The 27,585-nt window shown below is 39.7% G+C and overlaps 1 protein-coding gene across 9 annotated transcripts in view; it reads right to left on the bottom strand.

Moving 5' to 3' along the window:
• LOC140468004 (uncharacterized) overlaps window positions 1–27,585 on the bottom strand; it is a 147,785-nt gene that overhangs the window by 11,156 nt on the left and 109,044 nt on the right. For 6 of the 9 annotated variants that reach the window (XM_072564136.1, XM_072564135.1, XM_072564142.1 and 3 more), the window contains 4 exons: window positions 23,725–24,279; window positions 20,878–21,366; window positions 5,030–5,203; window positions 3,591–3,795 (listed from right to left, as the gene is read on the bottom strand). In XM_072564136.1, the coding sequence (XP_072420237.1) occupies window positions 3,591–3,795; window positions 5,030–5,203; window positions 20,878–21,366; window positions 23,725–24,279 (1,423 nt within the window). The remainder of the gene's footprint in view (window positions 1–3,590; window positions 3,796–5,029; window positions 5,204–20,877; window positions 21,367–23,724; window positions 24,280–27,585) is intronic. The other 3 variants (XM_072564138.1, XM_072564139.1, XM_072564141.1) reach the window with 3 other exon arrangements.

Genomic DNA, 27,585 nt, shown 5'->3' with positions numbered 1-27,585 from the left:
GACCAGTTCGTGCAACATCAGTGGTGGGGACATTGTTGGAATTTATAATCAAGAATGGGGTAATTGAACACTTTGAAATTTTCAGTTATTCAGGGAGAGTGAGCATGGATTCATGACAGGTAGGTCAGACCTGACAAACTTCACTGAAATGTTTGAAGACGTCAAGAAGGTAGTGGACAGGGAATATCTATGGATGTTGTTTAAATTAGAAAAAAATTCATCCACAGTATATGGGCATCGCTGATTAGGCCAGTATTTATTGCCCATCCCTAATTGCTCAGAGGGCAATTGAGTCAACCATATTGCTGTGGTGTGATGATTCCGTTTTGGTCCTGAATTTATTTAAATTAAGAGATGTTGAGACAGAGGTGTCAAGCAGTCTGTTCCAAACCAATAAAGTAAACAGCTTGTGTTCTTCTTTAAAAAAAAGTTGGGAACAATAGAAGCAGCATGAAAGTGTAGGGTCATACTCCCACAGAACCAGGATTTGAGTTTAACTTACTGTAGCTATTGGAGTTCAGAAGCTGCTATACATTTCTCCCTGCTCAAGCAAAATGCTAGACTTCCTCCTGGATTGGACAAACATTGCCTGTGAGACAATCTATTTCACTGAATGTGTCTTTATCAAGGATGTATTTATGGGATGCTACTATCGTGAAAGAGCTTAACAATGGTTGTTAACATTAAAGTTATTTTAAGTATTTTGATTGAGCTACAGCTAAGCTAATTTTCAAAAATTCTTATTTTGTCTGTATTTTAACTGTGCTCTAAGAATAACATGTGCTTTGATTCAAGCTTGATAGCTTGTCTAATCAAATTGTATTCGGTATTCCTTACACTTGCCTCTAAAAATAAGGGTGGGGACTAGACTACCTTCTTAATATATTTTGAGGGGATTTGGTCTGGTCCATAACATTGGCTATGGAGTCATATGAAGGCCCGACTAGGTAAGGATGATAGTTTCCTTCCCCAAAGGATATTAACGACCAGATACATTTTTCCGACAATGGTTTCATGATCATTAGACCTTTAATTCCAGACATTTTTAAAATTTGAACCTAGGTCTCTGGATTAATAGTCTAGTGATAATACCACTAGGCCATTGCATCCCCTTATATGGGCATCCTGAAGGCATTTGCTAAAGTCTCACAAAACAGACTGTTAACTAAGGTCAAAGCCCACAAACTGAGGGCAAATTATTGACAAGGCTAGAAATTTTGTTGTGCAGCAAGTGACAGAAACTAGGGATAATCATCAAATTGGTAGGATATGACCAGTGGTGTCCCACAAGGATCTGTTAGTGCCTCAATTATTCAGATTAATGACTTGGATAATAGCATAGAAAGTCATATATCAAAACTTGCTGACAGAGGTATTATACAGTGTAGCTGATGGCATAAAGCTACAAATGAATATTGATAAACTAAATGAATGGGCAAAACCATGTCAGATGGAGTTCAATGTAAGCAAATATGGTGTTATCCATTTTTGGACCAAAGAAAGGATAGGTCAGAGTACTTTCTAGATGGTATGAAGTGAATGCCCAAAGAGACTTGGGGGTTCAGGTGTGTAGACCTTTAAACTCTCATGAACAGGTGCAAAATCTAATCCTGAAAGCTAATGGAATACTGGCCTTTATATCAAGAGAACTTGAGTACAAGGGAATAGAATTTATGCTACAAAACCCCACTTCGACCCCATTTGGAGAGCAGATCTGGCACCACATCTTTGGAAGAATATATTGACCTTGGAGGGAGTACAACATAGGTTGATAAAAATGATACCTGGATTTCAGGGGTTAAGTTATGAGGACAGATTACACAAATCTGGCCCATTTTCTCTAGAATTTAGAAGGTGAGCAGGTATTCTTGATTGAATCTTCAAGCTATTAACAGAATAAGACACGGTAGATGAAAATAAACTATTCCTACTGGTTGGGGATTCTTGAACTGGAAGCACAGTCTGAGAATTCAGGCTGGAATGTTCAGGAGGGATTTTAGGAAGCACTTTTACACATGACAGATATTTGGAACTCTTTTCCATAAACAGCAGTGGATATAGAATCAGTTGTTAATTTTAAATTTGAGATGGATACATTTTTGTAAAGGTATTAAGGAATAGGAACCAAAAGCTGGTATAAGGGGTTCGGCCATAGATCAGCCATGATCTCACTGAATGGCAAAACAAGCTCGAGGAACTGAATGGCCTACTCTGTTCAGATATTCCTTTAAGGCTGAATAATGAGGCACCCTACGCCAGGGATTATTGCCTCAATTAGGGCCCCCTGCTTGTTCAGTCCCACCCCTGAAGCCACTCTGCTTCCCAGCCCCTCTCTACCCTTATCACTCGCCTACAGTAATAAACATTATTTTTCCCTGTTATCTGGTCTCTTTTGTCTTTTAAGTCATTCTGTACCTTTTCCAGTGAAAAAGAGCATTTGTTCATCTCCAATACTGCCAACTTGAACACCCAAGGGAAAGATAAGGTGCTCCCGCAAATTGAAAAGAATGTGACTAGGAAATATTTGCTTTTCTCATCCCTCTCCTTTTAAAAGTTCAATTCCCATTGTGAAGTGCAGCACAGCCTTTTTGGGTTTGCCAATAGTAAATGGAACATGACAGTTTAGAAACATGAGGGGCAGCTAAAAGGGAAGGAGCTCCAGTGAAGCTAAAAATCCAGATCTTTCAGCAATTCTGAGAAAACGGATGTTGGAATATTTGGTCATCCCAGTCATATGGCACTTCTTTGCATTTATTTGAATATGAATGTCAGCAGCCGGAAGCCAGATGAAACAGGACAGAAATGGAGGCAATCTAGATGCACTTTCATAGGCATTTATTTAGATTTACACATTGAAAATATGCACTTCCTAACCCAACAGCCAAAATATAAGTCCATGTCTACTGGCATGGGTCCAAGTGAATCCCCAATTAGCGTATATCACTTGTCTATAATTAGTATCAAATTAATATGTGGCAGTGAAGAGGAAGCCAATCCTAACGAAATGGTTCAACATTTCACAGTCCTGATTGTTGCAACCCAATTCTTTAAACTGGTAACTTTCAAGTCAGGTAGGGAACAGTGAAAAGATGACAAGAGCTAGCAGCTTTAAAATGCCTCAGCAATGTTTGACTAAAAGAATGGAAAGACATCTCTCAAGTTCTCCATGACCAGATATCATCAGCAGAGCCAGAACATTTACTCTTTATGATTAGCTCCATCACTGGACTTAACATTCATCCACTGCTCTAATTATTTTAATAGGACTACACTCTCCCTACATTTTCTACCACAAAGGAGGCCAAGTGCAGCTGAGTTGTGATAACACCATCACCACATCCCTTTCCAAGCTAGAAAAAGAAATATATCCCTCAGTGGAGACTGTTTCAATAGCCTGGAAATCAATATCATTATGGAAATTCCAGCCCACAAATTCCAAAGGCCCAACACCATCCTTTCAGGAAATGGAGCACTGGCAATAAATGCTGCCTTGCTCATATCACTAAATACAAATTTTACACAACGTCAGGTCTAATGTTCCACACAGCAATATGAACAAGCATATTCCACAGCATGACTGGGACATTTACCTGCATTTCAGAGTGTAGATGTTTCCTATAAACTTCACCAGTGAGATGGGCTCAGGCTTCGGCACCGGAAAGATCACAGGTCTCACTCGGAGGGGTCTTGGTTCCTCTGATTTTGGCCTGAACGTTTTTGTCTCCTTCCCTTCCTCTCGTTTTGGTGACACGTTCTCTGTACATACCACCGGCTTATGCTGCTTACGCTCATAGTCTGAACACGAAAGAGAATTCGTTAGATTGCTGTTTCAGTCAATGCATAATATTCATGTCCATTTCCACCTTTGAGGAAGGCATTCCTAAGAATAATTGCAGGTGTTGTCACCATTTACTGTAAACAGGAAGTACAATTAAACCCTCCAAAGATCACATTGCTCTATTAAAAATTCCTAAATAACTTCCACAGAAAGTCATGGCATTAATGGGCTTAAACATACTTGGAACGAGGAACAACATTACTAAATGACTTACTCAACACTGTTTAAGAGTCAGTAGACACTTTGTTCAAGCTTTATATACTTTAATCAGTAGTATTCTGATATGTGAATGTCAACCGTATTCAAACAAACTGTAGGAAGATACAGATTACTGCATCTTAAGGGTTTTAAGATGTACTGAATTAGCTGTTTCTGTTATGGAGTTTGGGAGAGAACAAATAAAATCTTATTTCTGGAACTGTGGCACAGTTCGAGCATAATTTTCCTCTCGTGTATGCAAATGGTCATTTAGAGGGTTTAACTGCATTTATCAACTGGACTATTCCACATTGGCCTCAAACTGATTGGCCATAAGAGAAATGCCATTTATCAATTACGTTCCTGCACCATGTCTTTTTCACATTCAGTGCAGAACACAATTCTTAACTACAGGTTATGCTCTAAATAGGAGAGGAGTGTATCAGCGCAGTTCTTTTCATCTATTCTTCCACCTACTAACCTCCCCTTCCCTGAAATTATTGAACTCAGAAAGTTATGCTTGCAAGGTGAATGTTATGCAGGATTTTCTAAGTTGCCAAACCGCATGCAAACGGGGCTTGATCTCATACCGGTATAGGCTTACTTACACATTACAATGAATTATACACCATGGTTCGGTTTCTACACAGGGGAAAAGAGTGCGAGAACAAAAGAGGTACAATAAATACAATCCACTCACGTGCAAATTAAAGAAAAACAAAAAAGAAAGAAACTTATATACATAAGCAAGCAAAAGCTGCAACTAGTCCTGAACTTCTAGGGTTAGGCTTTGCATTCTCAAGCATGTCAATGAAATGGTGGCTCAATCTCATTAGGGAGGGGAAGAACTTTGTGTCTGGATCACAGCATGTATAATTACACAGTTTCCTTGACAGTGCTTTTCAAGTTAACAAGTTTTCTCCCCAGCACTGTCAAAGTTCATATTTAGTTTTGTTTTTGTTGGTTAAGTTATACAAAGCCAAAGGGTCTCACATGTGTCGGTGAGTGCAGGTTCAGCCTTTTCGTGGAGTTCCTCAAACTGAGACAGACTCGGTAACTTCCTTTTCAATCCAGATTTCAGATGGCCACGCATGTGGTTGGAGAGGCCTACACCCGTGGTTAGTGTCACTCCACAATACTCACAGGTTCCTAACTTGACTGGGTGCTCTGTTGTCCAAAATGAAATTAAGATTCAGTTACCACCCTGCCTTCCACAGTTTGATTTGCTAATTTTAATTTGAGGTTCTGGCAGGTCTCAACCTAGTTCCCAGCATAATTAAAGGCTCTCAAGTTTAGCACTGACTGTAGGTTTTCTTTAGAGGGGGCTGAGGGAAACAGAAACATCACATAACCATGAGGGCCTACTTTTGGAGGACAAGGATTGGTAAAGATGGTAGGCAGCTGGGAGATGGACAATGGAATAGAGAGCTGGAGTAAGAGCTCTGCATTATGGATGATGCCCTATCTGACTAGGAAATCCTCAATGACTGCAAAGCAGAAAGATGCACCACTTCCAATCACGCAGTTCTCACACAAACACATACTCAGTCACTCGTCATCCATGCATCAAGCCAGGTATTTGGAGGCAGGAGAAAGAGTTGCAAAGTAAAGGAAGCCCAAGAGTCCACTTGGTGATTTATCCTAAAACCAGCATTTACCACTAAACAATTACTACCTCTGTTTTTTAAAGACAACCTTTAATGAATTGCCTTTCAAGTTTTGACTGTACTGATTAAAATCTGGATGGAAGATTACATTTGTTCAAACATACATTTTGATCAAATCTTCATGATGTCTGAAACATTACTACATTGCTGCAAGCAACATAGACTGAAACCAATGGAAATGTGGACCTGTCAAACTGTGGCTATGAAAGATACTAATGTGACAGCAGTACACAATTCATGAACAAACACTTACTTCTGTACTCCAAATACTTCAAACAGGCTATTCAGCCTATCAAGTCTATGTCAGAAATGAGCATTTGTTTATAATTGAAGAATGGCAAACATTTCAACTGATTACAGTGCAGCTCCTTCCCCCAGGATTGCCCATTATGGTGCAGCTCCTACTCCCAGAACTGCCACCACAAGCAGGGTGAGAGAGGCACGGGTGAGGGAGAGGGGTGCCCAGGTGAGAGGGGGAAGATAAGTTATCATTGAGCAGAAACCAAAGTGGACCAGCCACACAAGCACTGTGTTTACAAGATAAGGTCAGAGGTTGGGAATTGTAAGGGAACTGTTCTCCCTACTTTCCAAAGCCTCTCCACCATCTTAAAGACAGAAGTCAGATGTGTTCTCCAATTACTTAGAGGATACTACTCCAACAACCTACAAGAAGTGTGACATCACAGAAGACAAAGTAGCCCATTTGATCAGCACCAACACATTCACCACCTTAACCATTCACTCCTCCACTGATGGGACACAGTGGCAGCTGTAAGTACCATCTGCAAGATACACTACAGCAACTTGCCAAGCTTTCTTTGACACCACCTTCCAAGCCCTTAGTCTCCACTAGAAGTCCAAAGGACAGAAGACATGGCATGGAAACACCACCTTCCAAATTCCATCCAAGCCAGATACTATCCCAACCTGTAACTATTATCATCATTCTTCACTGTCACTGTGTCAAAATCCTGAAGTTCCCTTTTTACAACACTGAGTGTGCCCCTACACTCAAGGATTGCAGTGGTCTCAGATGCTGGCTTGCCTTCTCTAGAGCAATAAATGCTGGCCTTATCTGCAATACCCATGCCTCAAAAACAAATTTAAAAGGTAAAATCTTGAGGCTCTAGTGAAAATCACAACGAGTGGTTACATTGAGACTGGTTAAGAGTTCTCAAGATCAGCAAAAACATGAAAACCAATTTAAAAGCTGCATCAAGCATAGTGAAGGAAAGTCGGAGTGAACCGTCAAGCATTGAACAGGAGGCGAGTCTTAATCTGCCACCATGGTACGGATTCAAGAACTCAAGACATTGAAGAGTATGGACTGTACTGAATGACTTCTCTCCCCTTCATTCTACATATTAGATAGTCTGAGGCTTGATAATTACCAATGCAAGCTCTCTTCCATCAGCCTCCAAAGGCATGAGAGAACCACTTAATTAGCCACTTAACACAACTGAAAACAGAACTGCCAACCACTGATGCACAAGCATGCTGCATTGCACAGTCCAAGGCATGAGTTATAATTTCACCAGAAATTAAGAATGATCTTTGAAAATGGAGCATGCAAAATAAGACATTAATGTCATAAAATTAAAGAGGAGGATAGCAAATGGTCTGGCAGAGAAAGTAACCATTCCACTGTTATGCCAAAGCAATTAATCCTGTTTGGGGTAACAGCACTCTATGCCAGCGCAGCCAGAACCAGGATTTACCATTTTGCTCGATGTGGCAAGTTCCCAAATCTAACAAAATCTCAGGGGATCCACAATAAATGGAATAGGGAAGTCTCACCCAATATTCTCCCCGCATTCCAGTTAATTTGAGACAAATTGCAAAACAAACAAAAATATTAAATATATGCATTCTTTCAGTCTACAAATCATTAACAAAAATATGACACAGGCAATCTGTAATTTTTAATGACTGAGCTGTGATCCATCTTAAGCAAGGTCCATTGTGCATAGTGCCATGAAACTTTCTGTTAACTGGGATTATTGACAACACAAGCGGTACTCATGAGCATCCTATTTCTATCCCCAATAAAGACTGATAAACTCCTTGTAACAGGCTGCACGAGAGGATCCCCAAGATTTCCCAACCTTGGGAAGCATACATTGATGTTGATATACTGCAGGTACTTTATATCAAAAAGGTTAATGCAGTTTAAACTAATCCAACCAATTACTAATTTTGCTTTTCTAGTTTATTGTACTGAACTGACTCAATAATCGGGTGAACATATGTTGAGTTACTAATGGAAAGTAGTATTGATACCATTGAAAATGTCTTCCTCATCCTCACATGTAATTTTATCCTCAATTCACAATTCAGAATTTCTGAGAATAGGCAGTCTGAACAATAACTTGCATTTATATAGCACTTTTAATATTGCAAAGCTAACCAAGACATTTCACACGATTATCAAATTAAATTTGACACCACAGAATGGTTTGCTCAACCAAATGACCTCTCAGTCTAAAGAGGAAGGATAGAGAGATGGAAAAGTTTTAGAGACTAGGATTAAGGTAGATGATGGCAAGGCCATCATCAGTGGAGTGATTGAAAATCAGGATTGTGCATGAAGATAAAATCGGAGAAGCACAGATACCTTGGACAGTGAGAATTGGAAGAGGTAGGGTGGAATGAGGTTACAGAGAGAAGTGTGAAAACAAGATGAAAATTTTAAACTGGAAGCTTGACAAAACAGGAGCCAATGCAAATCAATGTATACGTGGATAATGGGTCAATGTGATTTGGCAACACTAGAACATCAGGAAGTTTTCAGGTCAAGTGTGCAGTGTGCAGCATGTGAAAAGCTGGACAAGAGAATATTGAAATAGTTGAGTGTGGAAGTAACAAAGGCAAGAATGAGTATTTAAGCAACAGATCAAATGAGGTAAGGGCCAAGTCAGATGATGATATTGTGTTGGATGTGCGGCTGCAACACAACACGGGGTCAATTACAATGCCAAGGTCTCGTGTAGCCTGAGATACTCAAGATAAAGGGAAGAAGTTGATGGTTAGAGAATGGAGCTAGCAGCAGGAACTAAAGTTTCTCAAATCCTGGCAATGGCAAAACATTTAACAAGGGAAAAATGAGAGTATTTCATTTCCTATGAAGACCACATAAACAAATGTGCAACTGTAAACCAAACTTGCCATCTTTCTTCTCCTGCTGGGCTATGCCTCTGCAGAAACCGCCAGTTCTCTCCTGGCTTGATCAAAAGACAAGATCTTATGTACAAGTATACTGAACTTCATGGGCATCACAACTGACCCAATTCACATACGCATATTTTCCAAAGGATTCTCTGATCAATACTGAGAGGGTATACCGATGAGTTTATTTAATCAACCCTCATGTGGGAGTGTTTGAAGACCCATAACAGCCAGAATCAGTTAACTAAGCAAATTCAGATTAGCCCATGAAGGAACAGTTTCATTATTAGGATGATCAAGTTGAAATAGGCTATTTTAACCTCTTCATCTTTTGTTCAGCATCCATGTACAGCAAACATACAGAAGCCAAGTTAGAACACAAAGTGAGTCAACTTAAGAGTTTACCTGAAGAGAGAATTCGAGAAGACTAAAGGAGACTTACTAACCTCTCTAGAACAAAATGCAGAACAGACTGGCTCCACATGTACACATCACAAATCTAATTTAGCACTGCTTAAGAAGATTAAGTATTCATTAGTTTATTGTTATTACAATGCACCACAACCCTTAAGGAAGTCAGGGAGATCTGGACTCTATTTGTGCAACTGTATAACAATAGCATAAAGACCTCTCAGGAAACATAAAATTAGGTTACACAAGTTCCAAATAAAACATAATAGATCTGCCATGAGATCTTGGAACCTCTTGACCAAAACTAAACTGCAATGTTAATGACCTTAAAGACAAGAAATGGTGGGCCATCATTTGAAATCAGCCTAACTAGGATTCTGGAGAAGGAACACAGCAAACCAAGGCTCAATTTTAGATTCCTTTTATGAATTTAATATTGGAAGGTGCTCATTTCTAGAGGTCAAGGTTTCAGTTGACTCACTGGAGACTAGTTATATGAGTCATAGTTATACAGCACAGAAACAGACCCTTTGGTCCAACTCATCGACACTGACCAGATATCCTAACTTTAGTCCCATTTGCCAGCAATTGTCCCATATCCGTCTAAGCACTTCCTATCCTATACCCAACCAAATGTCTTTTAAAAATTGTACTTGTAACAGCTTCCTCCAGCTCCACTGGCAGCTCATTCCATACATGCACCACCCTCTGTCCCTCAGGTCTCTTTTAAACCTTGTCCCCTCTCACTTTAAACCTATGCCCCCTAGCTTTAGACTCCCTTACACTGGGAAAAGATCTTGGCTATCCGTCCTACCCATACCCCTCATGATTTTATAAACTTCTATAAAGGTCATCCCTCAGCAGGGAGACCAGAATTGAAAGCAGTATTCTATAAGTGGCTTCACCAATGCCCTGTGTAGCCACAACATGAGGTCCCAACTCCTATATTCAATGCACTGACAAATGAAGGCAAGCGTGAGATTAATATTTTCATCTATTTGACATTCAGTGCAAAGCCACAATTCTAACCAGTGGTCTTGAAACAGATCAGGGCCCTGCAAATGTGTGCAATGCTTTATAAGAAACAAATCCCATTTTGAACTTCTGTGCTGATCTTCAGACAGAATGGCATCCTCCAGTCCTCAAGGAAATTCTTCCACAACAGAATGAGAAATATTTGAAGCTTAATACGAGTTATCTAACTGAACATTTTATTGCCTCAAAAGTAATGTCACGAAGAACAAAGAACTTCCATCAAGTAAAATGAGGATTTTCTAAAGATTCACAAGCTTGAATCAGCCTACTTTGGAACATAAAATTAAAGGCTGATTGTTTTCACCCCCCCAAAAAAATTACTGCTTGCATGATGTCTACCTAGTGAGGGAGGAAGAGAGGGTGAACACTTGCAAAAGCACTTGACTGCATTTCATTAAAGCGTTAAAAATCACACAACACCAGGTTATAATCCAACAGGTTTATTTGGAAGCACTAGCTTTCTGAGCACTGCTCCTTCATCAGGTGGTTGTGATCAAGGAGCAGCATTCTGAAAGCTAGTGCTTCCAAATAAATCTGTTGGACTATAACCTGGTGTTGCATGATTTTTAACTTTGTATACCCCAGTCCAACACTGGCACCTCAAAATAATTTCATTACTTTTGTAGAAGGATAGCTTCATAGTCCCCTATAATATTATTCTTATTTTATGATGAAGCAAACATTTATTTTGTCTTGCACAAGCACAAATCACTAAATTGAATATTTATTAAAGTTCCCTTTGGGAAATTCCAAACTGCTGTATCTTCCTCTTAAAACATGTATTTACAAGTATTGTAGTTATGTTGCTTTCGTTTTTTTGTTTGAAGTATCTTTTTTTAAAATGGGAAGTTACAAACTTTCTGGATTCCATTCCTTGAGTCTCACATTAAACCATTCTATTATCAAAAGATGGTTTATGGTGAAAGGCAAGTAACTCGAGGGCTCTATTGGAGACAGTATTGAGAAAGGTTTATAATCCTTAGATAATGTGAAATGGCTATAAAAGGTCACTGATTCTATGACTCTCCTTGAGTATTTCTATGCAACATTCCCAGTTATTGACTACTTTGGATGATATTTTACACATGATGTGCAGGCCTCCATTTAAAATAAAAATCTGGATTTTCACTGTTTATTTAGCAGGTTCAAAGTCCTGACTCATTGAATATATCTGGAAACTTCAATCTTTGCTTAAAAATGAAATCGTGAACACTGGCTAATCACACCTACAAAGTTTTGGCTGTTGCTACTGAATATCAGCTGACTCACCTAACATGGCATGTTTCCCCAAATAACAATCAAAATTTGGAGTTACAAAACCTGCATTTCCTCTACCAAACAAGATAGTTCAAGTGGCCTTGATGCTGAAATCTTCACATTTCTGCCTAACTGACAACGAATGAAATAATAAAAGACATGGTATTATTAATGTGTACAGTTGGGGAGGTTCCTTTTGTAACATTAACCATTGCAACTCCCCTTCTTTTTACTATGTAGTCCTTTAATGTGGTCCCCAAATTCTTGTTTACATTAAAAACAGAAAATCATGGACATGAAGTCAAACTTTTCTAGTGAGGCTGCTCGGAGTCTAAACCAAAATTTTAATCTTTTTCGAATACTGACCTGCTGCCCTTTAAGTCTGTTCTGTATTGATTTTAGCTACTTATGTATCTGTTTTTTTACATCTACTATTTACATGAAAACAAATTAGGTAATTACATGTATTTATCCCAACAGACATGAAAAATCCAGAAAAATAAGCTACTATACACTAAAGAAAATCAACCACCAAGGTATTTTGCAACAGTTAAGTATTGCAATGCAACCCCAACCACTCAGAGTATCTACTGGGGAGATGTTGGCGAAGTGGCAATGTCACAGAATTAACAATGCAGAGGCCCAGAAATGTTCTAGGAACATTTATTCAAATCCCACAAAGGCAGTTGATAGCAATTTAAATCCAGTTCTTAAGACCAAAGAAATAAGCACAGGAGTAGTGTGCGTGGCCCTTGAGCCTGTTCAGCCATTCAATAGGATCATAACTGATCCTACCTTCCTCACATCTACTTTTCTGCCCTTTCTCTGTAACCCTCAATTGCCCTATTGATCAAGAATCTATCTCAGCCTTGAATATACAGAAGGATTCTGCCGCACAGCTCTCTGATGCAAGGAGTTCTAAAGACTCTCAATGCTCAGAGAAGAAATTCCTCCTCACCTCAGTCTTAAATTGGCACCCCTTAACACCCAGCTGTTCCGAGACTCTCCCAAAAGGGGAGATATCCTCTCGGCATTTACACTGTTCAGAAACCCAAATGTTTCAATGGGATCACCTCTCTTCCTTTTAAACTAATGATTATAGTCCCAGCCAGTTTGGCCTTTGTTCATAAGACAGGGACCATCCTAAGGAACCTTCTCCAAATTGCCTCCAATCAAGTGATATCTTCTCCTAAATAGGAGACCAATACTGCTCTTAGTACTCAAGATATGGTCTCACCAGCACTTTGTGCAGTTACAGTAAGATGAGGGCCATGATTCCATTATCCTTCCTGATTACCTGCATGCTAGCTTTGCTTTTCCTGCACAAATCCCCCAAATCCCTTTGTGTTGAAGGTTTCTGCAGTTTTTCTCCATTTAAATACTGTTCTTTTGTTCTCGCCTTCAATATGAACAATATTGAACACATGAGTACAAAGAACAATACAGCACAGGACCGGGCCCTTCGGCCCTCAAGCCTCGGCTGACACATTTTGCCCTTCCATACTAAAACTGCCTTCACTTGCAGGATCCATATTCCTCTAATCCCTTCCTATTCATGTACGCGTCCAGATGTTTCTTGAATGCTGATATTGTGTCTCCTTTCACCACCTCCTCTGGCAACGCATTCCAGGCACTCACCACTCTGTGAAAAACTCGCATATCTCTTTTAAACTCATCCTCCAAACCACTCCCCCCCCCCCCCCCCCCACCCCCCAACCAATTACAATCACCACCACCCCCACATACCTTCAACCTGTGTCCCCTAGTAATTGACCCCTCTACCCTGGGAAAAAGCCTCATACTTTCCACTCTATCCATGCCATTCACAATCTTATAACCCCTCAACCTCCTGCATTCCAGTGAAAGCAACCCAAGCTATCCAACCTTTGTTCATAGCTAAAATCCCCCATACCAGCTAATATTCTGGTAATCCTGCTCCAAAACATCCTTCTGTAGTGTGGTGACCAGACTTATACGCAACATTCCAAGTGTGGCCTAACTAAAGTTCTATAAAGTTGTGGTGTAACATGTCTATCCTTTTACTCAAGACCTAATGCCATAAGCCTTTTTTACTACCTTATCTACCTGTGGTGCCACCTTCAGTGATCTGTGGACCTGCACACCTAGATCCCTCTGCAAATCAATACTTCTAAGGGTTCTGCCATTCACTGTATAATTTCTACTTGACCTTCCAAAATACATCACCTCATATGTGTCCAGATTAAACTCCATCTGCCATTTTTATGCCCATGCCTCCAACTGATTTATATCCTGCTGTCTCCTCTGACAATCCTCCTCAATGTCCGCAACTCCACCAATCTTTGTATCATCTGCAAATTTACTAATTAGACCAGCCACATTTTCCTCCAAAACATTTGCACAGACCACAAACAGCCCAGGTCCAGCACTGATCCCTGTGGCACAATGCTAGTCACAAACCTCCATTGAAAAGCATCCTTCCTCCATCTCCTATGACTAAGCCAGTTCTGTATCCATCTTGTCAGCTCACCCCTGACACCATGTGACTTCACCAGCCTGCCAAAGGTTTTACTGAAGTGCATGTAGACAACATCAACCACTTTTCCCTCAATTGTCTTTGTCATCTCTTCAAAAAAACTTCGTTCAAAAAAATGTTAGTGACACATGACCTCACCCGCACAAAATCATGCTACCTATCGATAAACAGTCCATTTGTTTCTACATGCATATAGATCTTGTCCTTGAGAATCTTTTCCAATAATTTCCCTACCACTGATGTGAGGCTCACAGGCCTGTAATTTCCTGGATTAGCCCTGCTACCACTCTTAAAGAATGTAACAACATTGGCTATTCTCAAGTCCTCTGGGAGACACCTGCAGCCAAAGAGGACACAAAGATGTCTGTCAATGCTCCAGCAATTTGTTCTCTTGCCTCCTTCAATATTCTGTAATAGATCCTATCAGGGCCCGGGGTCATTATCTACCTTAAAACTTTTTAAGATGCACAACACCTCTTCCTTTTTAATAGCAACTTAGCTTAGAAATATGACACTCCCTTCCCTGAGATCATCCTCCACCAGTTCCTTCTCTTTGTTGAATACTGACACAAATTATGCGTTTAGGACCTCGACCACCTCTTCTGGCTCCACACATAGATTCCCTCCTTTGTCCTCGAATAGTCCAACTCTGTCCCTGGCTACCCTCTTGCTTTTTATATAAGGATAAAAAGTCTTTGGATTCTCCTTAATCCTGTTTGCTAAAGACTTTTCATGACCCCTGTTGGTCCTGCTAATTCCTTATTTAAGTTCTTTTAGTTAGTTTCTCCACATTATATTCCATTCACCAACTTTTTGCCCACTCACATTATACATCAATATCTCGCTGCAAACTGCTCATATCCCTAACTGAAGTAAAAAACTGGATTTGAAGGTTTGTCCAAGTATTGTTAATCATTACTGATAATATATACCAGATTTGATTGTCATGCGTGAATTGAGTTAGCTAAAATCAAGTAAGGAGGTCAGCGCTACAACTGGCGGTAGCATTTCCATGCTTTGAAACAAGGAGAAGGGGGAGAAAAGGTAATGTTCCGGATTACAGTTCAGCAACTACCAATACAGAGAATGCATGTGTTGGACAGGTCCAGACTGGGCTAAAGTGAGGACTGCAGATGCTGGAGATGAGAGTCTAGATTAGAGTGGTGCTGGAAAAGCACAGCAGGTCAGGCAGCATCCGAGGAGCAGGAAAATTGATGTTTCGGGCAAAAGCCCTTCATTAGGAATCCTGGTGAAGGGCTTTTGCCCGAAACATCGATTTTCCTGCTCCTCAGATGCTGCCTGACCTGCTGTGCTTTTCCAGCACCAATCTAATCTAGGTCCAGACTGGGAGCAGTTATAACACTGTCTCCCTCCTGCTGGTGCTCGTCATCTACAGTTGAAGAATCTCTGCTTGGGACAAAGTACCTGCAAGTTCCAAGCATATCTCTAACAGTTAATGCCTTAATTATTTTTTAAGGTGGCCAAGAGAAAACAACCAGGACATCAGCGCAATATCTACTGATGTGAAGTTATATACTTTCTATTTAAGGATACTGTAACTGAGAGTTTGAGGAGAAATTTTAATTGATTAATGACAATCAACAAATGTATAAATTGCGCATGTCAAATGAACCTACTGGCTGCTTTCATTATTGCCACAAAATAATCTCCCACGATAATCATTAATACCAGTGCTCTGCAAGACCGCGTACTCAGCCGCTACTATACGCCTTGTACACTCACGACTGTGTGGCCAAATTTCGCCCCAATTCCATTTACAAGTTTACTGACAACGCCACCGTTGTTGATTGGATCTTAACAGCGACAAGACAGAATATAGGAAAGAGATTGAGTTCTTAGTGGCATGGTGTAAAGACAACAATCTCTCCATCAATGTCAGCAAAATGAAGGAGCTGGTCATTGACTTCAGGAAGTGGAGTGAAGGCAGGCTCCTGTATGCATCATCAGTGCTGAGGCAGAGATGGTCAACAGCATCAAGTTCCTGGGAGTGATTATCACCAACAATATGTCCTGGTCCATTCACGTTGATGCGAGTCAAGAAACACAACAATGTCTTTACTTCTTTGGCAAGTTAAGGAAATTCAGCACACCCATAAGGACTCTTACCAATTTTTATAGGTGCACCATAGAAAACATCCTATCTGCATCACAGCCTTGTATAGCAACTGTTATTCCCAAGACCACAAGAAACTACAGAGAGTCTTAAACAGAGTCCGGTCCATCACGTAAATTAGCTTTCCATCCAATGATTCCATCCATATTTCTTACTGCCTCAGGAAATCAACCATAAGACCCCTCCTTTCCCAGTTATATTTCTGCCAGGCAGAAGATATAAAAGTTTGAACACATGTACAAATAGATTAAATAACAGCTTGAAAGTAATTTCAGGGTCCTTACATACAGATCTATTAAAAAAATTCAAAAGGCTAGTCCTCATGTTTTGAAGGCTCAGGAAGAAGAGGAAGAAGGTCTGAAACAACCCTATTTTTTATGTAGAGGCCATTTACATTTTCTTTGTCCAGCTGTGAATGCGCAGTAACGTAAACATGCCAGCTTGCATGCAGCTGGCATGGGAACATTACAGTTACTGTGCAATTGCTTAATGTTGAGAAAACATTGGTCTTACGTCCTGTGCACAGTTCTGAGTATTGCAAATTAGAAAGTATTTGTCAGCTTGAAAAGTGCAATGCTGATTTGCCAGGATGTTGAATTGTAAGACGTTATATAAGCTAAAGCTGCATTTCCTGTAATACAGGAAAAAAAACCCCAGAAATTAGTGTTTTGAATGGAATTTATAAGACAGAAAATTTTTCTCCTGGTAGGGCAGTCTAAAAAGACCCCGCTTATTCATCACACAATATGTATTAGAAATGAGAACTTTCACCCAAGAAAAGCAGTGGATGCTAGCTGAATAAATAATATTCATTCCTAGACCAAAAGATCTTTGCTAATCAAGGGATGTAAAACTAAGATAAGTGGAAGAAATAGTGACACACATCAGCCATAACTTATTTAAATGGCTCCACGGCCTATCACTCATCCTTCAACAACACACTATTTTAAAAGGTGCTATATAAATGTAAGCTATACCCTGGGGTTTCACAGCAGTGTTTCACAAATGAAGGAAAAATGACAGCATATTTGCAAATACACAAATTTCGCTTGTTCTTCTGCACCTCGCTTAAGGTAGACATTCACGCAAGATCTGGACAGCATGTTTAACAGATTATTTGACCAAGGATGCAATGTACATGTTGCAGTTAGGTCAGAAATTGCCCTCACACAGTCCAAAAAAAAAGGAATTTCCTGGTTATTTGCCTTGGTGAACTGAGAATATTGTTACTTTTGTAATACTAACAATAATATGACATACAACTCTTTAGAGATGTCACAAATAATGGGAATATTTTGGAACAATGAAAATCCTCTATTTTAAAATTTGTAAAAATCATAACTACAGATAGAAGGGCAATGATGTGTGTGCTTTAACAAGGTGGATGCAATCACAAGAATCTTTGGTCAAGTCAGATAATACCTTTTAATTGAACTGGAGCAATTGAATATGATGCACTTTAACCTAAACCCCTTCTCTCTGAAGATTTACAGAAGTAATAACTAGCTAACTACATTCCTCACATACTTGGTGGATTTCCGACATTGCTTTCATGCTGATCTGTTTCTTAGTAACCCAAGTCATGTCAGTTTACAGAGGTTATCAGGTTATTCTTCTGCATTTGGTCATCTCTACGGAAAGTGCTGAACACTTATTAGTAAAGCATCTGACAAAAACTAACTTTAACAACTGTACAACTGCATTGTAAGGTGCTTGGGCTTAGAACGTATACTTTAAAGAGGAGAAATATGACTTGCAGCAACTTAAGGATTCAAATGATAAAATCCAGCAATGAAATACAAACTGCTATCTGAATGCAAAGCTGACAAATTAAGTAATGTATTTTCTTTCTTAGCTCAGAGAAGGGAGAGACTTATTTAATGTTTTAGGTGACATTATGATATCACAGTGCAGGTATAAACTCTAGGTGCACTGACTATGGATTATTACAGAATTGTATTGTCTGCAACTTTCCAAACATGTAGTTTTAGAAGTCTGCAGGGTAACATGGGCTCAGAGCAGGGAGGTGCTGTACTAGCTATATATTCAGATATTTAGATATTCAAATAAAACATTCTGAAACATCCTAAATAAATTCATAGCTTTATTTATTTCGGATTAATTAGTAACCAGACAGGGGAGAAATAGGCCATTCAGTGAGATCATGATTGATCCAATCTTCAACTCTATTTTCCTACCTTTCCACCATCATCCTCAATTCCCTTACTATTTCAGCCTTGAATTTTCTTAATAACCCAGCTCATTAGTCCTCAGAAGTAAAGAATTCCACAGGTACATGGAGGTTCACCCTCAAGTGAAGAACTTCTTCCTCATCTCCACTTAAAATCGCAACCCCTTTTTTTAGATTATGCCCTCTGGTCCTAGACTCTCTCACAAGGGAAAACAATCTCTCCACATCTACCCTGTCAAGTACCCGAAGAATCTTGTATTTTTCAATGAGACTGCCTCACACTGTTCTATATTCCAGCCCAATCTACCTAATCTCTTCTCATCAGAAAATAACTCAATAGCTGGTATCTCTGGACTGCAAACAATGCCATTATATTGTTCTTTAGGGTCCAAAACTGGTTTAATTCACAAGGGGTAAAGATACTTATTTGCACTTTTCTGCTGGCCTGGATGGAGTTTGTATGTACTGTTAACATAGTGCTTTGAAATGTTCAAGTTTTCACTGAGAGCATGGGGCATGGGGAAAGGAGAAGGATGAGCACCCTGCACCCGCTTCTAACTGCTCCGCTTTGATCCTGCACCATGACAACCATAAGAATAAAGTCAAGGCTTGGCTGTGCCAATCAAAACCAGAAAGTACTGCAAGATTGATAATGCAGAATTAAAGATGCCCGGCTGCAGCTGTGTACAGCATTAGTGGGAACTGCACCTGGAGTATTGTAAATTAGTCTCCTTATTCTAGCAAAGATAGCTTTGCCAGAAAGGAAATGCAATGGCAATTCATCAGATTAATCTCGGTGATGGTGGAACTGTCTCACGATGAGAAACTGAGGTCTATATTTCTTAGTTTTTGAAAAATGATGTAAAATGAGAGAAAATTCTGGGAAATCGGGGCATGAAAAGGTGTATATAGATACAAAGTTCCCACGGCTGGTGAACTAGAATCAGGGGAATTAATCTAAGGTTAAGACTAATTTAAGACTGAGAGGAGGAGGAACACAAAGGGTGGTCTCTACACAGAATTCTCTGAAAGCTGAACCATTGAATTCAGAACAGAAATTTAAAGGTTTCTGGAGACTAATGATGTTAGGAAATATGGAGACGTTGTGGGAAAACATCACTGAGATGCCATAATCTAAAATATCAGGAAGGTTTGACGGACTGAATGGCCTATTCTTGGTCATAGGTACACTCGAGACTGAGTTACTACTTTCAAGACAGACAATAAGAGGGATAAGAAAAGTCTTAATGGGATAAGACAATTTATTTATTATGGATGCTTCAGAGTGTTAGCATTTACATCAGCATAGTTACCTTATGAATGCAAATTCATTTGTAGATTAGCAGAGGTTGAAAGTAAATCACCATCACCCAAGAATATATCATGGGAAAAAGACTGGGGGATTGTGAATAAAGTCCTCTGACAGCGTGCGAAAGCAAGAACAGGCCAAATTGCCTCTTCTTGGGCAATTCTTCTAGGATTCTTCTACTCGAGACACACTATCTTTGATTTATTGTCCCAGGTGAAAACTCTCCAACCTCTGAGTCTTTCAACTTTAGGGAAAGGAAATGGAGCAATTCTGGAAAAAGTCACTAGAAATAATTTCTTGAATACTGGTTCAGAAAAATTCTAGGTCTACCTTGAACAGTACATTTATCCTGTACTTAAAGATGCATGCATAACTAGTCAGAGATTTTTAACTTAACAATTATGAAGGAAAAAAAAGTACAACTCGTTACAATGGACATCAGTATCAATGTGTCAACCATTGGGTACTATGCAAAGAACTTGTGAAAACAAGGTGGCAAATATCAAAACAAAGGTTGATGAAACAGGAATTTCTTTTGAATTTGTCATCACCAGTAGAAACATTAAATTTTTCTTGGGGATTTACAATAATTGATAAAACTATGCAAACATTATTGCGAAATGGAAATATGAAATTGTACAACCTGCCTATTGATTTACACGGGTTCAGGTATGTGCTCCTTTAATGGCAGACAGCTGGAGGATAATCATTCAACCCATACTGCCTTATCAAACATTGAGATGCAACTCAGGTTTCATGGTTCAAAAAGAGGGTTTCTATATAGTTAGATGCGGCCACAATGGTCATGATCAGTCAAGTAGCCCTGGAGATTGCCTGTTTATCAAACTAAGCCCATTACCCACCTAGCCTTCTGTGGTTTTGGAAAAGAAAAAAAAAACATTTTTACAATAAATTAGATGTCCTTACAAGTTTTTTTTATTGTAATAAAGAAGCCTTACGTTAAAATTGAAAGGAAGGGCTTCATAGGAACTGGTTCTTAAAGTGGTAGGTCAAATATGAACAGTTAGTCTGTCCTGAACAGCCTACACCTTTAAGATGAGAACACTGCACAGAAACAAGTGACCAATTGGTTTTTTTAGTAGTTCTTTTTTAAAATTCTATAAAAATATTTGCTCAAATACTGAATACAAACTTACTTCTCTTTTTCTTTGGATGTGGCTCATCGTCCTCAGATGGCATAGAGGAGCTCGGGGTGCACTCAGTTATGCTGCCTTGGCTCAGATCTGTGGGGATGTAGCACTCTGTCGGAGGCATTTTTTCTGTCTCTGGATTCTTCTGTACCGGTGAGGCCGGAAACCCCAGCTCTACTGTTTTGGGCTGCACTGGCTCCAACTTCACCGTCTTACCCCCTGGCAGAGAACACAGCTCCCCCGACAGCTCTTTAACCACAGATTTGATATTGTTTCTGATAGGTTTTGGAAGAGGGCGATCCTGCATACAGTTCAGGGAAGCACCTGTGCCAATGTTGGGCTTCTGGCGGATCCATTCCCTCAGGGTGTCTATCGGTGAGCCGTTGATGTGCCATTCAGTCACCCCGAACTGTCTGAGATGGGCTCTGGCATGGCTGGCTAAAGCTTTCCGGTTTTCAAAGTAGTGGCCACACAATTCGCAGCAAGTATCTGCGGCTGCAGGGAAGAGACCAGGACACAAATCAACGTGTTAATGTGACTCCGGCTGTTTAGTGGTGCAGCCATCTGTTTAAGTCAAATTAATGTTCAACAGTCCTGATAGTAAAGACTGTGGTTTTCTCTGTGCTTCCTGAATTAACCATGTTACAGCACAGGATTCTAGTCAGGCCACTGAGAATGTGCCAGCACATAAATGCTTAGCCACTTAGCTCCATTGTTCTGCTCTTCTCCTTATTCGAAAAGTATTGAGTTTCCTTTTAAAATTGACTATGCTTACCCCACTGGTCTAGGTAGAATTCCACTCTGTGCCTTTTCCTCTAACTCAACCCATCCTATGCATTTTGAACATCACTCGTGAATCTCTAATCACGGTTCTGTAACTTCAATGAGAAAAAGTCCCAGGAGACAATGCTAGAATTTGAGAAAAGTACATTATAATAAATTTCAGTTTGGTTCTGGTGGGTAAAGGAAATGGCCAGTGATGTGCTAAACAGGAATGGTCCTGGAATGGAGTGAGCTGATCTCTGTTAGGAGAGCAGTGGGAGTACTGTAACTGAGTTGAATTCTTATGGGGGTGGGATGGGCACGAAAAGGAAACCTGCTCAGATTCCCATTCTTTCCCAAGATACAATGACCTGTACTGGAAAATATGCATGCGAGGCCAAGATTAAGTTCAGTTGCGATGCCATCCGTGGTTAAAGCTGTAGATAGTTTAAGGTTCTCCATTTGATGAATGCACTCACAGAGGACTGCGCCCACCCTTAGTCCTGTAACCCAATAAGAGTTAGTGCCTTAAGGAGACAGAGAGAAACTGGAAAAAAAAGATAAAACAAGAAAGTGTCTTTTCACAATAGTAATTATTTCAAGATTGTCTTTTATTCCACATCCTTACACAAGTGAAGTTCCCATTTATTTCTACTATCAGCTTTGACTACTCATTGGCACAATGAGAACATGTGGAATAGTGAACAATTTCACAAGAATACATGCAAGACAACAGTAGGAGGGAAGGGCAATAGCAGTATTACAATCTAAAGACTTGATCATGTTTAATGGAACGGAAAAGCTTTTTCATCAGATCTAACTGAGTTACTCCCCTTCTGGCATATTTCTTAAGAATGAAGCAGAATTGAGCCAACAATAGAAACTCAAATCTGAGAACTTCTCCCAGAGTACAAAGGTATTCAGGTGAAAGTTCAAGATTAGCAATACATCAGAATGTAAAAGATTTGGAGCCGAGTATTGGCCAATTTTTTTTTAACAGAAGGAAGTGAATAATACCTTGGGATCAGTAAACCTTGTGAAGTTATTTATCTCATTGTTAGTGTGTTGAGAAATTCAGAAAACGTCACCTTGTCAAATATATTTCTTGACACATCAGTATCCTTTCAGTTGTACAAGAAACGTTCTCTCCTGGAATCTGTGTAAAGCAGCCCATACTGCTGTCCTGCATTAACCGAGGACTGAAGTTCACTGTGTCCCCATGCCATTTGCACCATACAGAAAATTGCAGCAAACCACAGCATCAATGTCAATTTTGCCTCATGTAAGAAGAAATTGACATCTTTCTTATATATTACTTTGGGAGGAAACTGAACAAGCCAACAATCCATGAAGTGGCTGAGAGAAGATTGTTAGAGTGATCTGGCTCCCAGTAACACAGTTGAAACAAAAAGAACACAAAATTGGATTTAAAAAAAAACACCTTATTTTTGTACAGAAACTATTCTTCCCAGCAGGGATCCTGGCACCACAACCTGGTTTGGCTCATACTCAATTCTAATCTCATACTATGTTGACTCTTAATACATTTTGCAGTGGTCTAGCAAGCCAGTTGTGTAACTAAGAAGGCAGCTTATTGATTTCTTAGCATGAGTGGGTTGCACAATAAACAGCCCCACATCACCCATACCCTGCAAACAAATCTAGGGGAAAGAAAAAAAACAAATAACCGTGAATCTTCCAAACTCGTTACTAAGATGGGTCAGGAACTATAACAATCACTCTGAGTAAGACCTGGGCAAAAGCGCAGCGTTTGCAGAGTATTGCATTGGCAATGCACTGCACCATGACTTACAGCAGGATTCCCTGCACAATGTGGTCCCCAATCTCAGCTGTGTGACTCGGAAGATGGAGAGGAGAAACAGCAAGCAACTATGCCACACCACAGGGAATAGATTTAAAAAAAACAAAACTAAACAATGAAGTCGGGGCATCTCTGAAAATGTTTCTTGCAAGCAGCAATGCCAGGAGGTACAGAAGAGTTACTTATCTGGCAGCCAACTGTTTGGAGATAAATGTGCAGACTTATCAGACCAAAGAGAAAGCAAGAGCATTCAAACAAGTCTGACTTACCTATTACTGGACTCGTTGCCACCTTCTCCTGCGGGGACCATGTGGCCTTTGGCTTAAACAAGCCTGACCCTGGAGTATAGCTGGGTTTCAATTCTGGCGTCAGATTTCTATCATCTAGCATGGGTTTCTTTAATGGTGCAGTTGACACAAAACCCATCGGTATCTTCTTGCCCAGTGGTGACCCAGTCGCATGTTGGGTGCTGGGCATGTAAGTTAATACTTTTCGTGCGGTGGACGTTAGATGCTTTTGCTGCACCTCCTTGCCAGATGACTTAATAAGTGGACCCAATGACTTAGAAATTGACTTTTCCTCGTACAGGTAGTTTTCAGGCTCTCGTTGTAGCTCCCGCTGCATTGACTCATGGCTAAGTGGTTCAGGCTTTCCTTTCCTCTTCATCAGCTCTTTCAACGTATCAATTGGTGAACCATTCACAGTCCACTCTGTCACACCAAACTGCCTCAGATGTGACCTGGCATGGCTTGATAGCCCTTTGCGATTCTCAAAGTATTCACCACAAAACTCGCAGCGGACATCCTTGTTGGGTTGGTCAACTGCTACAAAACAAAAAAGAAATTTAATCACTGAGGGGACAAAGGAGATGGTGAGGTGAATTTCAAGTTAAAATGGGGACAGCGATTGGACCCACCCACCAAGTTTCTCATGTCACCCAGAGACAGTAGCAGTCGCAAACATGTTAAATTTGGATGCAAGAGCCAACTTTTCTGTGTGACATACCGATTTCTCACATCAAGCATCCCTGCAGCCTCCTAAGCAAGGTTACCGTTTTAGTGCCAAAGATCAGATGGTAAAATCTGTAATATGGGCATAGCCAAACAATCAACTTAAGATCCAAAAACAGAGGTGGAAAATAAGGACTTTCACACCATTAAATCAAGATTCAAAGCCCAGATCCCAGGAAATAAACTTTAATCTCCATTTACTCTCTGTTGATCAATAGCCACTTTCGGCATACACCAAACAAGTATGCTTACATTCAATCAAAACCACACTGGTTATTCATGTATCTGGTCATTAATAAAGGATTGAGAAGATTAACTTTACCAGTAGTAGAAGAAATGGCTGCTCTATATTAAAAGCTGAAAGCAAAGTAGTACAATATAGGGTTCTCTAATATTAAGAATGTACAATTTGAGATCTCTGATACATTAAACATTGAAACCTGTATAGAACTATGCATAACCTCCTCGACAATGATGAAATAGGACAGGAGACTTCTTTACATCAACATGGGCAATCAATCAATCAGTCTGGTGCTAATTAACAGTATGCCCTAAATTTCAATAAGGAACTGCCTTCCCAAATGTCAGAGAGAGTTTTTGCATTCAGTCACTGTGTTCAGCAATTTCATAAACACCAGGATCAGATTTAGCATTTGACAGAGACCTCAAGGCTGTTGATTCAAAGGGAGTTTTTTCACTAAAGCTTCTCAAACAACCTACAGTCTCCTTCAGACGGTCACTATTTAGTTTTTGAGTTATGGCTGAATACTGTAATGCTACAAAGCAATAATATGAATGATCAGTAATTTCAAAGCTCTCCAATCAAAAAGGCAGCAAGTAAAAGGACAAGAGCCGCACATCAAAATTTAAAGGGGAAACTCAAGATCCAAAGCAAAGGAATTCAACAAGTCTCAAAACATAACCTCCACATAAAAAGATTGGAAGGGGACCACTGTATCATTGATGTGGAATGGGAAATTCTAGGATATCACCTTGAAACCAGGTTTTGTCAATGCACCTTCACTAGAATAAACAATAACTTTAATGTGAATGAACAGGAACTTCCAGATAGCTCTAAAGTGATTCTCAATTCAATGTAAATGGAGCATTTGACCCAGAGGAAGAGCAAATGATCAGACTATCAAAACATTCACAGTAAAATATTTTTGATGGATACTTCTGATTCCTGCCAAAGGAGGTACCCCCATAAGTTCTATGAATCGTCACTCTCACTTTTTAAGCTTTCATTTATGGAATCTAAATGGTGAATTCATTCAGAATGGAGCACATTTCTGTCAGGAAATTTACTGCAATACTCAGGATGGTGGTAAAATCACATTTGAAGTACAGTAGCACCTCGACATATGAACGACCCCGTTTATGAACAAATCAGTTTACGAACAGGATTGTATGTAAAAGTTTGCTTCAATGCACGTACGAAATTAAAGGTACGAACGCAAAAAGCCCGTGTGTGACCACGTGGTTTCATTGTTCTGCTTTGCTACGCGCGCTTTGAATGCAAAAGCTCTCCAGCCCCGCGTGATCTCATTCAGTTAGTCTTTGGCGCATGCTCTGTGAACAGCGTTCGTTGCTGCATCCAAGCATTCTTACGCTATTCGAACAATGGGAAAAATTGATTCGGTTCGCGAACCGGGTCCCAGAACGGATTAAGTTCATAAGTCGAGACACTACTGTGTACAAAAAAAAACGTACAATAGTGCCTAGTCTTTAATAAGTCACTGCAGAAAGATTGGGATTCTATTCATCTGAGAAAATAGTTTTCCTATTCAGCCAAAAATGCAGTTATCTTTGGGGATCTACTCTTGTAAAAATGTTAAGAACATTAGTTACACTAAGTATGAGTTCAAAATTTAAATTGGGTTGCTGGATCATGGCTCAGTCATCTTTCCCTGGTGATGGCACACAGTTCTCTCAGATTGCATCAAACATCTGAGCCAGGAGCAAAGATCTTCAGCCACTATTCATTTGAAACATTTCTTTCAGATCACATGGCCAGAATTGTTTTCTAGACACAGGGAAAATGCTTGGAAGAATCCTAAAGTTTACACAAATATGTACAACTCCAACTCATAACCTGGTACCAACCATATGGTACTTTGAAATCCAAAGCAAGTTGAACAATTGTAAGTAATTTACTTTCAGCTAGTTTATAAACCAAATTGAGGGTGAGATATGCCTTAGCTCATGAGAAACCTCAGTTTCCACTTAAAGATCAAGACAGCAAAGACTGCAGGCCAAGACCATTCCTAGTAATGCTTCTACAAGTCATGAGGCAAGTAGGCTGAGTAACTGAGCAACTTAATAGAATTTTTCAATACTTGCTAGATGAATCTTACATAATGATACCCACTTAGTACAAACTGTTAACCAAAATCACTTCTCCTTCTCAAAATAAGCAGAAAGTCCTATTCTCAGCAGAACATACGAATGTCAAAAAATTATTTCAAATTTCACTATCAAGTAGCCCTGGATACAATCATTCTTTGCTAAGTCTTTAACAGGTCTTCCACTATTATCATTTACATCAAATAGTGTGATACACAAATTTACTTTATATGCGGAGAAATGTCATACTTAAACCCAAAGTTTAAGATATTAAGCCTAGAAGTAAACAAGCACAGTCCGGGTAAATAGTGTGCAATCAAAGAAACTACAAGTGGAAAATCCAGAAAAGGAAATCCATCCACGAAAAGCTAAAGACCTGATATGGCTGGAGAAAATTTCCTAGAGATAAAAGGCCTTATGTGAATCAGAAATGTACAAGCTGCAGATAAAAGAAAAACGGTAAAATTAGAGTCACTGAAAATCCCATATGATTGTGACATTTTCAATGAAACGGTCAAAGTTAATGCTAGTCTGCTAGGCGCAGTACATGTCACCAAGTGCAACAAACGGGATAGTTGCTTCAGGATGCAACATGATGGTGCATTTAATAAAATATACAACAGGGGGTCAATAAACTGAAGATGGAAACCTGCTTGACTACTATCTGTGCAATGTTCATAACTCAAGCCTGTTTTTTTAAGTGCAATGCAAGGAAACAGGGACAACTGTCCTCTGGTGATAAATAATATCTATTTCAAGGAAATGTTAAGAATT

This window comes from Chiloscyllium punctatum, chromosome 46 (assembly GCF_047496795.1).
Source record: "Chiloscyllium punctatum isolate Juve2018m chromosome 46, sChiPun1.3, whole genome shotgun sequence".
NCBI lineage: Eukaryota > Metazoa > Chordata > Chondrichthyes > Orectolobiformes > Hemiscylliidae > Chiloscyllium > Chiloscyllium punctatum.
This window is presented reverse-complemented; position numbering and strand designations above follow the sequence as displayed.